The 15,421-nt window shown below is 47.1% G+C and overlaps 1 protein-coding gene across 1 annotated transcript in view; it reads left to right on the forward strand.

Annotated features, from left to right (window-relative positions):
- CITED1 (Cbp/p300 interacting transactivator with Glu/Asp rich carboxy-terminal domain 1) overlaps positions 1-15,182 on the forward strand; it is a 28,129-nt gene extending 12,947 nt beyond the window's left edge. Inside the window, exon 3 of the mRNA XM_007668288.3 lies at positions 13,605-15,182. Coding sequence (XP_007666478.2) covers positions 13,605-14,117 — 513 coding nt within the window. The 3' untranslated portion in view covers positions 14,118-15,182. The remainder of the gene's footprint in view (positions 1-13,604) is intronic.
- The last annotated feature ends 239 nt before the right edge of the window (positions 15,183-15,421 follow it).

Raw genomic sequence — 15,421 nt, forward strand, 5'->3', positions numbered from 1 at the left:
CCCAGGTTTGCAGCTAGGTGGGGGACTTGGGGACTTTGAGGGTTGTTCAGGGGTGTGACCCTCTCCCCCATGGCTCCCGCTTGTCTATGCCTTGAATTCTTCTCTCCTCCCTTCAGCTTTGGTTGGAACCAGCTCCCCAGGTCCAATTTTCACTAGGGAGAACAAATCGTTGTGCGGTACTGCTGCAGAGCAGGGGCACTGGTGAAAAGGAGAGGATGGCGGGGTTGGACACTTCATTCCATAAGAATAATAACTACGGTACTTGTGAAGCGCTTACTACATGCCAGGCACTGGATCCGTTGCCGAATTGTACATTCCAAGCACTTGATACAGTGCTCTGCACACAGGAAGTGCTCAATAAATACGATTGAATGAATGAATTAACTGGATACCAGGAAATTGGGTGGGACATAGGCTCAATCCCCATTTTGCAGATGAGGTCACTGAGGCCCAGAGAAGTGAAATGTCTTGCCCAGGGTCATACAGCAGGCAAGTGGCAGAGGTGGGATTAGAACCCATGACCTTCTGATGCCCAGGCCTGTGTTCTAACCATTATACCATGCTGCTAAACTGACGGAAGCTGCATTCAGAGTGCTGAATTGTAGTCTTTCCCAGCGTTTAGTACAGTGCTCTGCACACAGTGAGTGCTCAAATACGATTGAATGAACAAACCCCTACTCTCAGCCTCTTTCCTGTCCCATTCAGGGCCGGGAGAGCCCCCAACCCCTTTGCAGGACCTGGGGACCTGTTCGGAAGGGGTCTTTGCTTCAGCGGTGATGACTTTTAAGCGTCCTCACTGAAGGAGTTGTTCCCCAGCTGGGCACCCCAGCTTCCAGGGAAAGGGGAAACCTGAAAGGACAAAGAAACAAAGCTGAAGGAAAGAGGCTCTTCATAAATCCAGGGGTAGATGCATGATGAGCCAGATCGGACAAAATCCCTAATCCCACAAGGGTCATGTAGAGAGAGGGAACAGATAAATTATTCCTCACTTTACAGATGAGGCAACTGAGGCACAGAGGACCTTGATTTGCCCCTGTAGACTCAGATCACTGTGGGCAGGGGACATGTCTACCCGCTCTGTTGTACAGTATTCTCCCAAGCACTTAGTCCAGTGCTCTGCACATAGTAAGTGCTCAAATACCATTGACTGATTGCCCAAGGTCACCCAGTGGGGAAGTGGGCTGGCCAGGATTAGAACCAGGATCATTTTATTTCCAGGCCTGTGGTCTTCATTCATTCATTTGATAGTATTTATTGAGCACTCACTCTGTGCAGAGCACTGGACTAAGCGCTTGTAATGTACAATTCGGCAACTTAATCCTCCCACTGTAATGGTGCTTCTCCCCTAACTTTCCCCTCCCTTTTTTAAAAAAAATGGTATTTGTTAAGCACTTACTATGTGCCAGTCACTTTTCTAAGAACTGGGGGTAGATACGAGCTAATCAGATTGGACACAGCCCATGCCCCACATGGGGCGCACAGTCTTAATCTCCGTTTTACAGATGAGGTAACTGAGGTCCAGTGAAGTGACTTGTCCAAGGTCACACAGCAGGCAAGAAACGGTGGAGACGGGATGAGAACCCAGATCCTTCCGCCTCCCAGGCCCGCGCTGAATCCCCTAGGCCACGCTGCCTCTCCTTTGCCTCTTTCCAAGGAGACGTGGTTTTCTCTGGGAGCCAGGATTTCTTCCTCCGCAGCGGCTGTTTCTTGTGCTCTCTCCTGGCCCTTCCTGATAGTGAGAGCTTCATTGTATGCCAACACCGCCCTCTCCAGAGAACCCACACAATGACAAGCTGGGGCCTGCAGCTTCTCCTGAGGGGGAGAGGATCCTTTCAAGCGCTTAGTACAGTGCTCTGCACTCAAGAAGCGCCCAATAAATACCATTGAATACCCTCTCCTCCTCGGCTCCTGCTTGCCTGCACCTTGGAGTCTCCTTGGAATGAGCCAAGTGAAGAGCTGGGGGGGTGTGTGTGATAGTTATATGTTTGATTCTTAGGCTGTAAATTCTAGACTGAGACCGTGAGCTCCTATGTGGAACGGGGACCAAGTCCAATCTGATTCGCTTATATCCACCTCAGCACTAAATATAATAATAATAGCAACAATGGGATTTGTTAAACACTTTTTTACTATGTACCAGGCACTGTACTGAGCGCTGGGGTGGATACAAACAAATCGGGCTGGACACAGTCTTCTGGCCCACTTGGGGATTCAGTCTCAATCCCTGTTTTAAAGATGAGGTAACTGAAGCTTGAATGATACAGAGAAGCAGCGTGACCCAGCGTGACCTAGTGGAAAGAGCACAGGCCTGGGGGTCAGAATGACCTGGGTTCTAATCCCGGACCCCCCATTTGTCTGCTTTGTGGCCTTGGGCAAGTCACTTGACTTCTGGGCTTCAATTACCTCATCTGTAAAATGGGGATTAAGACTGTGAGCCCTGTGTGGGACATGGACTGTGTTCAATCTGATGATCTTTCATCTACCCCAGCACTTTGTGACAGGCACTGTACTTAGTAAACACTTAACAGGTACCATAAACAATATTTCAACATCCCCCAACTCATAATGGGCTTCTGGTCACCTGGCTCAACCCCATCCCACCACTCTTGTTCTGAATCCTGCCAGAATGTCACCTGTTTGAGGAAAAACAAACTTCCCTCAACCTTTTGTGGTACTGCAGGGTGACTTTACCCTTTTTTCCCCTTAGCAAGATTGTCCAACTGACTGAAATGTTCCTGCAGACTCTGTCTGGGAGAGACCATTTCACTTGCTGCAGGTTATCTCATTTTCTTTGGAGGGATCCGGGAGAGCTCCATTTACCAAAAGCAATAAATTCTTTGAAGGCTGGGATCACTTATTCCCTCTGTACAGAATCAGTTTGTATTGTGTGCTTACTATGGGCAAAGCAATGTACTAAGTGCTTTGGAGAGTACAATATAAGACACAGTCCTTGCCCACAGTGAGCTTACAGGGGGAGATGGACAATATAAATAAAATTGCAGACATATACATAAATGCTGTGGGGCTAGGAGGGGAGGTGAATAAAGGGAGCAAGTCAGGGCAACACAGAAGGGAGTGGGAGAAGAGGGAAGAAGGGCTCAGTCAGGGAAAGCCTCTTGGAAGAGGTGTGCTCACTGCAGGAGTATTGTAGTTTAGAGCAGTGCCTAAGCACTGTAAGCTGCCCAGGGTTGGCACAGGATGGGAAAAGAGGAGATAGCAGCAGTTTAGGCTACTTTACCTACCACAGGTGGGCAAACGGTACCTGCTGAAAAGCAGTGTGGTCTAGTGGAAAAAGCATGAGCCTGGGAGTCGGGACACCTAGGTTCTAATCTTGACTTTCCCCTTGCCTGCTGTGTAACTTCAGGCAAGTTACTTAACTTCACCGTGCCTGTTAACTCCACTGTAAAATCCCAGTGGAGGGTGGGGAGAGAGAGAGGTGGGTGGATGACAAATTAATTAGGAGGCCTCCTGAGAAGTTGGGATTTTTGAAGATCTTTAGCAGAGAGGGTCAAGAATGAAGCATAGTAAGTAGGTGAATGTGAAAGGAATGAAGAGTGCAAAGGGGTGTTTTGGAAGAACCAAGTAGATAAGTAGGTAGAGAAAGAGTTGACCGAAAGCATTACAGACAAGGGTCAGGAGTTTCTGCTTGATGGGGACAAGAATGAGCAACTCTTGGAAGTTTTTAAGGTATTGGGGGATCTGTAGAGAATGATGTAGAAAAAAATGATGGGGGCAGCAGAATGAAATATAGATGGGAGGCAGGAAGATCAGCAAAGATGCTGATGCAGTAGTCAAGCTGGGATATGACAAAGGTCTGGACCGAAGCGGAGGTAATGAGGAGGATGTGGCAAAAAGCAAGGGTTTCGTTTTCTAAAAGTTGAGTATCTGAGCCCCCACAAGGTGCAAAAACATAATTCTAGAGGTAGATCGCAAAGATTAATTGATGTGACATTGGCCCTGCCCCCCAGTGAATTTATAGCATCTAACAGAGGAGCAAGGCAGCAGCTGACACCCTCTGCACATACACATGATATCTGCACATACACATGATATCTAAAGTGAGTTGCAGTTGTGCTGGTGGGTTAGGGATTAAGCCAGGGAAGCCTTCCTGGAGGAGGTGGGCCTCGAGCTGTGACTTAGCAGAAAGAGAGGAATGTGGCCTATCAGATAGGAAATGGGAAGTTGTTCTATACAAAAGGGTCATCAGGGCATTGGACCTGTATTTTATTTTTGTGCCTGTCTTCCCTGCTAAATCAAAGACTCCCTGAAGGCAGGGATTGTGTCTACTAACTATTATATGCCTGATAACCATTATAGTATATATAAACTAATAAGCATAACTATTAATATATAATATACCCTTCCAAGTGCTTCGTACAGTGCTCTGCATCAAGTAAGTGCTCAATAAATACCATTGACTGGTTTGGAGAGAAGTTCTTAAAAGACCTGGATATTTAAAAACACTCCAGCTACTCTAAGAATCTATAAAAACCCTCCCTGATTTGAATCCCTCGAGATTTCCCCACCTCTAGACTGTAAATTCATTATGGGCCGGGGATGGGTCAGTTTTTTGTTGTATTGTTCTCTCCCAAGCGGTGCTTGTATGGTGCTCTGCACACAGTTAAGCGCTCAATAAATATGATGGAATGAATGAATCCTTGAGGAAGTCTTGAGCAAGATGTGTTTTCATTTGGGTGGTGAATTCTCTTTCACAGCTTGGAGGTTAGACATTAGCTCAATATTCTGAAGGCCTCTGGCTTTGCATTTTGACTTCTTCAGTACCTCTGGAGGAGATACAGCCCTAGACATACTGTCCCTTCATGGAGTTGTGTCATTGACACCTCCTACCCAAGAAAGCCACGGAAGGCAAGTGATACCCTTTCTGAATCAAGCTTGGCTAAAAAGAAACCATATTAGTACAGACTTCACCAAGTTCTCCATCTCTAGGATTCTCTGAACTCTACCCCAGCCTTTTTTTAAAAAATTCTGCATAAGCAAGGGCTGTGTGTGTGTGTGTATAATTTCTGTTTTTGTTTTTATTTGATCACCGTACAGTGCTTCTTGTTTGAACTGAATGAAGATCCTTAGTCCAACGTAGAGCCCGGGGTTGGGAGTCAGAGGTTGTGGGTTCTACTCCTGGATCTGTCCCTTGTCTGCTGTGTGGCTTTGGGCAAGTCAGTTCACTTCTCTGTGCCTCAGTGCATCTGTAAAATGGAGATGAAGACTGTGAGCCCCCTGTGGGACAACCTGATTACCTTGTATCTATCCCAGCACTTAGAACAGTGCTTGATGTGTAGTAAGCGCTTAATAAGTATCATCATTATTACTAACTAGTCTGTACAAGGAATGTTTCCAAGAGAGCTACACTACTGTGACCCTTATTTTTTTTTCCTCTCCTTCCTAATAATTGTGGTATTTAAGCACTAATATTTGCTAAGTGCTGGGTTACATACAATCAGTACAGAGCGTGGCTCAGTGGAAAGAGCACGGGCTTTGGAGTCAGGGCTCATGAGTTCGAATCCCAGCTCTGCCATTTGTCGGCTGTGTGACTGTGGGCAAGTCACTTAACTTCTCTGTGCCTCAGTTCCCTCATCTGTAAAATGGGGATTAAGACTGTGAGCCTCACGTGGGACAACCTGATTCCCCTATGTCTACCCCAGCGCTTAGAACAGTGCTCGGCACATAGTAAGCACTTAACAAATACCAACATTATTACAGGCAGTCCCTGTCTCTCGTAGATCTCGCAGTCTAACCAGGAGGGAGAAAAGGTATTTTAATGGCCATTTCACAGATGAGGAAATGTAGGCCCAGAGAAGTAAAATGATTTTGCCCAGGGGAGGCAAGTGGCAGAGCTAGGATTAAGAGTCAGAAGTCCTGTGTTCTGTTTCCCAAGTGTTTAGTACAGTGCTGTGCACACGGTAAACAGCACGGCGTAGTGGATAGAGCATGGGCCTGGGAGTCAGAAGGTCATGAATTTTATTCCCAGCTCCACCACTTGTCTGCTGTATGACCTTGGGCAAGTCACTTCTCTCTGCCTTACTTAGCTCATCTGTAAAATGGGGAAGGAGACTGAACACCCCACGTGAGCCAGGGACTTTGCCCAACCCAAATTGCTTGTATCCACCCCAGTGCTTAGTACACTGCCTGGCACATAGTAAGTGTTTAACAAATACAATAATAATAATTATTATTATTACTATTACCCAGTATATACCATTGATTGTTAGGCCATCTCGACATCCCTGAACTGAGAGGATCAGCAGTAGAGCTAAAAGAAGGATGGGGTGTGTGTGGGTCAGGGTAACACTTCTAAAAGTCCTTCAATAAATGGTATTTGAGCCCTTCTTGTTCAGGGCACTGTATTAAGCACTTTTTTATGGTCCTCGTTAAGTGCTTACTACATGCCAGGCACTGTTCTAAGCGCTGGAATTTGGGGAAAGTACAAAAACGATAGCGTTGGTAAATAATCCCCAGAAGGAGTTTACAATCTGGGGGTTGGGGAGCGGACATTAAAATAAATTTCCAGGCCATTGCCATAATCCCTTTCGGTTGGAACTCCAAGTGAGCTACTAAGTCAATGTGAGTTTACTGTCTGAACTGTTACTCTCCTAAGCACTTAGTAGAGTGCTCTGCACACAGTAAGCGCTGAATGAATACGACTGATTTAAAGAGGAAAATGTCCTGCTTTTACTATCTAAGCCCTAGTTCCCACAGAAGGTGGTATTTCCTAGATTCACCGAGATTCATAAGCCCCTCTTCCTAGTAGCCCTCATCTAGCGTTACAATGCCACATACTGGCTTGGCGCAGAAGGGACCACAATATAAGCAAGATCCTCTTAAAACTGTAAATTTAGTGGTTTATGGTAATCATACAAACAACTGTGGTATTTGTCAAGCCCTTGTTATATGCTAAGTGCTGGGGTAGAGACAAGATAATCAGGTCCCATATGGAACTCACAGTCTAAGGGAGAGAGAGAACTCTTCCAAAACTGTTTAGTGCAGAACCAATATTAAATGGGTTAATGTTCCTCTGATTTGATCTGTCTTTTAAAAGGTGGTAAAAAGATGAGACATCAGGGAACCAATCACAAAATCAAGGGAAGGTAGACCATTTGATTTTGTGTCCCCTCTTCTTGGGTGGGTGGGTGGGTGGGGAGAGAGGATTGGGATGTGTTCCTCTTTTAGGCCTGTGAGATCTTTGGAGTCAGAGGTCATGAGTTCGAATCCCAGCTCCGCCACTTGTCAGCTGTGTGACTGTGGGCAAGTCACTTAACTTCTCTGTGCCTCAGTTCCCTCATCTGTAAAATGGGGATTAAGACTGAGCCCCACGTGGGACAACCTGATTCCCTTGTGTCTACCCCAGCGCTTAGAACAGTGCTCGGCACATAGTAAGCGCTTAACAAATACCAACATTATTATTATTATCATTTTACCTCCCTTGAGTCCTTTTCTTGGCCCTCTGCAAACATGGGTCCAATCTCTACTTTCATTCAGAAGTGCGTATCTTGAATTTTTCAAAAAATTGCCTCAGTTCCCCACTCTGCTTTGCCATTTGGTTTTTCAGTTTAGCAAAATCATCCTTCTTAGAGCAGTGGAGGAATGATCTCCTTAATCTTCCAAAACTCAATTTATGTACCCCAGTGCTTAGTGCAGTGCAAGGACTCATTATTATTTCCATAGAGCAGTTATTGAAAGTAAAAGAAAATCAAATCCTTCTGAAGCATGGGAGTCAGAAGACCTGGGTTCTAATTCTGCCTCTGCCACTTGCCTGCTGTGTGACCGTGGGCTAGTCACTTCCCTTCTCTCTACCTCAATTTCTTCATCTGCAAAATGGGGATTAAATACCTCTCCTCCCTCCTATTCAGACAGTGAGCTCCCTGTAGGATCTGATTTATTTTGTATCTACCCCAGCACTTAGTACAGTACTTGACATGTAGTCAGTGCTTAACAAATACCACTGTTATTATTATGTGTTCTGGTTTTTTTATTTTGGAACCCCTGAATGTGCTAGGTAAAATTGTTAATGAAATGTACATGGCCTTGATTCTATTTAGTTGCCATTGTTTTTACGAGATGTTCTTCCCCTTGACTCTATTTATTGCCACTGTTCTCGTCTGTCTGTCTCCCCCATTAGACTGTAAGCCCGTCAAACGGCAGGGACCGTCTCTATCTGTTGCCGACTTGTTCATTCCAAGCGCTTAGTACAGTGCTCTGCACATAGTAAGCGCTCAATAAATACTATTGAATGAATGAATGAATGAAAAGATAGCTGGAGAAGTAGTTTACTAGTGATTACTAGTTTACATAGTGATTTTTTTAATCCTCTGAAACGATTCCTCAAATGAGGAAACTCCCCAGGAACCCGGGGCCTGTATTTGGTGTATGACATCTGTGTCACTGTTCGGAAGGAGAATGAACAAGACACCTTAAATACTTTTAAGAGGCTCCCAAGTCTCCCCTTTCCTCTTCGATGAATAGGGTAAGTTCAAACCTCTTGAGGCTATTGTCTGGTCTGATAAACTGAGGAGCAAAACAACAGTTTTATCCTGGGGAGAAATGCACACCCAGAGTATGTATGTGTCTGAGTTTCCAAGTGGTATTCAAATGCTTATTGGGTGGAGGGGTGGTAAGCACTGATTTGAATCTCAGTTGTCTGACCCACCCCTTTGTAGACCACCACATTCTTGGCTTCCAAAAGGAACTTCCAAAGTGTTTTGCCTTAGCAGCTTCCAGATGCTGAAAACAGCAGTTCCAGATAACACTGGAATTTAAGGAGACCCTTAGCCTGGTTTAGAAGCAGTGGCCTATTCATCCCAAATCAGATTAATTGAAACGAAGATACCTTTCTGTGAAGGGGCCATCCGATAATAATGATACTACTAATAATTATGGTATTCATTAAGTGCTTACGGTGTGCCGGGGATTATTCTAAGTGCTGGGGTAGAGACGAGCAAATCGGGTTGGGCACAGTTCCTGTCTCACGTGAGGCTCACAGTCTTGGTCCCCATTTTACAGATGAGGTAACTGAGGCACAAAGAAGTGAAGCGACTTGCCCAAGGTCTCACGGCAGACAAGTGGTGAAGCTGAGATTAGAACCCATGACCTTCTGATTCCCAGGCCCATGTTATATCCACTAGGCCGTGGCACTAAGCGCTTCTCTGTGCCAGTGTACTAAGTGCTGGGGTAGATACAGAGGTAATCAGGGACTCCCCTTCCAAAAGAAAGAATAGGTGTCAAATATCCCTTTTACAAGTGAGGAAACGGAGGCACTGAGAACCACAAGGTTTCACAGGAGGCAAGTGGCAGCGCTGGAATTAGAACCCAGGTCCTCTGACTTCCATTAGATCGTGTGGCTTCTCTGTAACAACTTGTCCAGGGAAACCAAAGATAATTCCTAGTTGGCCCTTTTATAGTAATGATGGTATTTGTTAAGCGCTTACTATGTGCCAAGCACTGTTCTAAGAGCTGGGGTAGATACAAGGTAATTAGATTGTCCCATGTAGGGCTCAGTCGCAATCCCCAGTTTACAGATGAGGTAACTGAGGCACAGAGAAGTTAAGTGACTTGCCCAAGGTCACAGAGCAGACAAGTGGCAGAGGTGGGATTAGAACCCACAACCTCTGATTCCCAAATCCGTGCTTTTGCCACTAGGCATATGCTTTATGCTTTCGAGTTGTAGGACTGACCCAGACTTTCATTGCTCACCGTCTTCCCCTGCTACTTTAGGATTTACGTCCAGCCACAGCTCTTTACAGTTCTATTGTTTCCCTCATCTGTAGTTTATTTGTGTCTCTCTCTCCACAAAATGGAGAGGGCAGGGATTATGTCTATTTATTATTGTACTCTTCCCAAGCACTAGATAGACTGTAGACTTCTTGTGGGCAAGGAATGTGTCTTGTTTATTGTTATATTGTACTCTCCAAGCACTCAAATAAAATCAAATGACTTGAATGAACAAATACAGTGCTCTACTTAGAGTAAGTGCTAAGTAAATACAATAGATTGAGTGCTTTCTCCCTTCTACTCTCTCCCTCCACCCAACACCTTATTTGGGAGACTCTGTGCCCTTTAACATAGCCAATCTGTTGACCAGCCCAGAGCTAATCTGAATTACCAGACAAGCACTTGCAGCTTTTTCCTCTGGCCATTCTCACCAAGGACCTTGCTGTGCGAACCGGGTCTAAGATAAACCAAATTCCAGTATAGAAATCTAATCTAAACCAGATCTCTGTCCCCTTTCTTTGGGTGAAAGGTTTGATTGGGTGAAAGGCACTTGGATGGATTCAGGATGCCACATCTATGCCTTGTGACCTCTGTAGCTATTTGGCAACCCCTTGTCATGTGATCGCCTAACCTTGGACAGATGCTGGCTGTTGGCAATTAAAATGAGAGCCTCTAATAGTCTCCTTGTGGGTCAGCTTTTCCTTGCAGCGTTTGTGGTTCGTGAGCTCATTTAAGGAGAGAATTTGGAATGTAGGACTAGAAAAGGTAGTGGATTCAGGCTTCTCAAAAAACCGGATCGCTGAACTGTATCCCTAAGCTTTTTACTTTGTGTGTGTGCCTAAGTGTTTAGTACAGTGCTCTGCACACAATTGGGGTTCAAGAAATGCTGTTGATGAAGGGGTTGATATCCCTTGGCAGTATCCTCTGCCCTGACTGAGCTGATGCATTTATCTATAACTTTTTTCCACATTAATGTTTGTTCTCCCTCCCACCCCCCAGACTGTGAGCCTGTTTTGGCTAGGGAATGTGTGTGTTGTATACTTCCAAGCACTTAGTACAGTGCTCTGCACACAGTAAGTACTCAATAAATGCAACTGAATGAATGAACCCAAGTGCAAGGGGAGGAAGGAATGAGGACTTAGTTGGGGAAGTCCTCTTGGAGGAGTTGTGCTTTAAATAAGACTTTGAAGGTGGGGAGAGTGATTGTCGGATATGAAGAGGGAGGGAGTTTGGTGACCATACTGAGGTACAGTAAATAGGTTGGCGTTAAAGGAGCGAAGTATGTGGGTTGGATTATAGTAGGAGTCAGGTAGGTAAAATAGGAGGGGGCAAGGTGAGTGAGTGCTTTAAAGCCTGTGGTAAGGAGTAGAACAGAATCAAACACTTCTGAGGTGTAGCTACAGTTTTCACTTTCCTTGGGAGTGACACACACAACTTCAGCTCTTCCAAGATGATCAGTATGTGCGAATAGCTCCTTGGGTTTCATCTTCCAAGAGCACTGTACTTGATTGTTTCTGAGCATTGGGGCTAGATTGCCAAATGTCATGATTGTTCTTATCACCTTCCCTGTTTGAAGCCAAAGCCGTAGGAAATGAGACTTTGTGAATCTCTTTCTGGGTGTAAATGGACTCTCCTCCTCTGGAGAGGTGAGAAAAATCTGTCCCTCTCCACACCTCCCTGTGGGAGAGTGAAAAGTCTCTTTGCGAGTACTTTTAAACACTTCTTTCTCAAGGAGGAGAGGGGTGAGGGTTATTAAGCTTACCCAGAGGCTGTAAGGCTACTGTGAACTGGTTGTATCTCATTAAGGATTCCCCTTTCATCTCTGCTGCCTCAAATGTTCCGGAGGAAAGTTAATTGCCACCAGCTGACCAGTGGGAAATGCATCCGCCTCAGGGGTTTCAAGGGTTGGGTGTCCATCCCGTCCGAAAGCACAATTGGGCCCGAGCTTTATACTCAGAAAATAAAGCTGGTGTTCAATCCAGAAAGAATTACCCCATTTCCCCCTCCCACAATCACCAGGCCAATTTAACACCCACTGGTGGTGTCTTCTACAAATGGCCTTAGCTCGTAAATGCCAAGGATTACTTTTGGCTGTTTCTGCATTGGTGGAATGGAGGGCTGAGGAGTCAGGTGGCTGCCCAAGAATGACTGTGGAGAGCCAGTTTAGCCCCCCACTTAAGAATGATGGTATTTGTTAACCGCTTACTATGTGCCGAGTGCTGTTCTAAGCCTAAGCCTTGGGGTAGATACAAGGTAATTAGGTTGTCCCACATGGAGCGCCCAGGCTCAGTCCCCGTTTTGCATATGAGGTTACTGAGGCCTGCAGAAGTGAAGTGACTTGCCCAAGGTCACACAGCAGACAAGTGGCACAGGTGGGATTTGAACCCACGACCTCTGACTCCCAAGCCTGAGCTCTTGCCACTAAGACACGCACTTCCCTTCTCCCCGCCTCCCCAAATCTACCCTCTCCTTCCTATGCTTTATCCAAAGTGAAGCTGAGAGCGAGGATCTGCAAGAATCAGATGCCAGGTCTTAATCCCGGCTCTGCCACATGTCTGCTGTGTGGCCTTGGGCGAGTCACTTCATTGCTCTGTGCCTCAGTTACCTCATCTGTAAAATGGGGGTTAAGATTGGGACCCCCATGTGCGACATGGACTGTGTCCGATCTGACTACTTTGTTTCTCCCCAATACTTAATGCACTGCCTGGCCCCTAGTAAGCGTGTAACAAATTCAGTCGTATTTATTGAGCACTTACTGTGGGCAGAGCACTGTACTAAGTGCTTGGAAAGTACAATTTGGCAACAGAGACAATCCCTACCCAACAACGGGCTCACAGTCTAGTACCATTTAAAAAAGCAGAGAAGGAGAGAGCAAGGATGGAACAGGGAGTAGCCCCCATTTTTAGGATGAACTAGGAAAGTAAATGATTGTGTGCATGATTAATGTATAATGATTGTATGGAAGCGAGGTGGTTTAGTGGAAGGAGCACGATCTTTGGTGTCAGAGTTTGTGTGTTCTAATCCTGGCTCCGACACTAATCAGCTGTTTGACTTTGGGCCAGTCACTTAGCTTCTCTGTGCCTCAGTTACCCCATCTGTAAAATGGGGATTAAGTCTGTGAGCCTCATGTGGGACAAGCTGACCTCCTATCTACCCCAGCACCTAGAAGAGTACTTGGCACATGGTAAGCGCTTAACAAATACCATCATTATTATTAAGTGCAGAGGATGGGTACGATACAGAAATGCTAAGGTCGTCCCTCGGTCTCGCCCGTCCCGCCGTCGACCCCCGGGCCACGCCCTCCCGCGGTCCCGGAACGCCCTCCCTCCTCACCTCCGCCAAACTGATTCTCTTCCCCTCTTCGAAACCCTACTTCAAACTCACCTCCTCCAAGAGGCGTTCCCAGACTGAGCTCCTCTTCTCCCTCTACTCCCTCTGCCATCCCCCCTTTACCTCTCCGCAGCTAAACCCTCTTCTCCCCCCTTTCCCTTTGCTCCTCCCCCCTCCCGTCCCATCCCCTCAGCACTGAACTCGTCCGCTCAACTGTATAGATCTTCATCACCCTATTTATTTTGTTAATGAGATGTACATCACCTTGATTCTATTTATTTGCTATTGTTTTAATGAGATGTTCTTCCCCTCGATTCTATTTATTGCCATCGTTCTCGTCTGTCCGTCTCCCCCAATTAGACCGTAAGCCCGTCAGAGGGCAGGGACTGTCTCTATCTGTTACCGATTTGTACATTCCAAGCGCTTAGTACAGTGCTCTGCACATAGTAAGCGCTCAATAAATACTATTGAATGAATGAATGAATTTGGGTGGCCCGGGCCAGGTAGGTTGAACACCATGCAAACAGTCTCTTCTTTTTGTTGTTTTCTAGGACCCTGCTCAGGAGGAGATGAGCTCTCTAGTCTACCCGAGCCTGGGCATGAAGGACCGGAAAGCCCTGACCATCCTCCACTACCCTGGGGTGGGCGTGAGCGGGAGCAAGGTCAGCGCAGCCCCCCACGCGGGCTCGGCCGGACTGATGGGCTCCCCCGCGGGTCCCCCACCCTCCAAGCCCCCGACCTTCAGCCTCCAGGCCGCCCCTCACCTGCTGGCCACCATGCAGCTGCAGAAACTCAATAGCCAGTACCACGGGGTGGCCGTGGCGGGGGAGTCGGGGACCCTCCAGACCTGGGGCTTCGGGGCCCAGCCCCTGGGGCCAGCAGGCCCGCTGCCCCCCACCCCCGGGACCCCCGGTCCCGGCATCATAGACTCCGACCCGGTGGACGAGGAGGTGCTGATGTCCCTGGTGGTGGAGCTGGGACTGGACCGGGCCAATGAGCTACCCGAGCTGTGGCTTGGGCAGAACGAGTTTGACTTCGCCGCAGACTTTCCCTCCGGCTGCTGATGCCCAGAGATGGATGGAAGCCACTATGTGTCTCCGAAGAAAGAGGGTGGGGAGGACCGTTGATGCCTGGGGGGAGGGAATGGGGGATGGAGCGATTTTCCCGCTGGAGCTCCTTAGATTGGAAGGGGCTGATGGCCAGAGGGGCTAAGCGAGCCGGAGAGGTGGGGAGGACTTGTTCTCAGCCCGGGAGAGACTCCAGGGCTGCGTGGACGCTACTCCTTGCTGGACTGAGGAGCTAAAATTCTGGAGAATTAGCACTGGACTGTGGATGAGAGAGGTTGTCTTCTCTAACGGGTGTGTCTTCTCAGCCCTACCAGCCCTACGTTCCTTGGGTTAATAATCAAAGTGCCACTGGGGGATGAGGTGAGGTGCTGGTTGCCTTCGGACTACTGGTCGACCTCCAAGGACAAATGGAAGGGAGAATGCCTCACTCCCTGCCTCTCTCCCTCCCGGTCCCCTTATCATGGCACTATTGCAAGTCTCCCCCTCTCCCATTTCTTTCCTTTAAAAAAAAAAAAAATTCCTACAGAAGGGGAGGTGGGTGGTGAGCTCGGGCAGATGTGTATATTTTTTTTAAATACAAAAACTGAAGAGATTCCAAATACGCTGTCTGGGAGTGCTGTGTCGGAAGAGTGTCGCTCCTGCCCATTTCTACCCACTGGGTTTGGTTCGGAGACCAGGGTGGGGGCGGGGATGACACCAGTGCATCAGTCAATCAATCGATGGCATTCGCTGAGAGCTTACGGTGGTCAGAGCTCTGAACTAAGCGCCTGGGGAAAAGCATGGTTAAGTTGGAAGACCCCGCCATCAGTGAGCTGACAGTCTGGGTGGGGAGAAGACAGCCGTCGAAATGACATTCCTAAGGTTCCATCCAACCATCTCCTCCTTCCTCCAGCTAGAAGCTGATGGGAGAGTGCGGGGGAAAATATCTTTTGCAGCCCCGGAGCCTCGTAGGCCAGGACGTGAGCTGATGAGTGCAGCGGGCTCCAGCAGGCTGAAGGTTTGCTGATGAAAGCCCCTGTGGTTACCAGTTCAGGGGAAACAATAAAATATTGTGCAGAGAAAGCTGATCTGTAACTGGAGTGCTCTAAATAGCTTGCACGGAGCCTTTTTGCTTGCATGATGCTTATTTTTTTTTTTCAAAAAACAACATTTCCACTTTGCAGGCTGAGCTCAGGGCAAGAAGAGCATGGAAAGCTCAAAGTGTATCTCCACCTAGTGGTCTCGGAGCAAAGTACAAGGTGGCCATCTGCCTATTTGCGTAAGGGTCCTTTTTTTAAAAATCAAATAAAAAATTGGAATTA

Source organism: Ornithorhynchus anatinus, chromosome 6 (genome assembly GCF_004115215.2).
Source record: "Ornithorhynchus anatinus isolate Pmale09 chromosome 6, mOrnAna1.pri.v4, whole genome shotgun sequence".
Lineage (NCBI taxonomy): Eukaryota > Metazoa > Chordata > Mammalia > Monotremata > Ornithorhynchidae > Ornithorhynchus > Ornithorhynchus anatinus.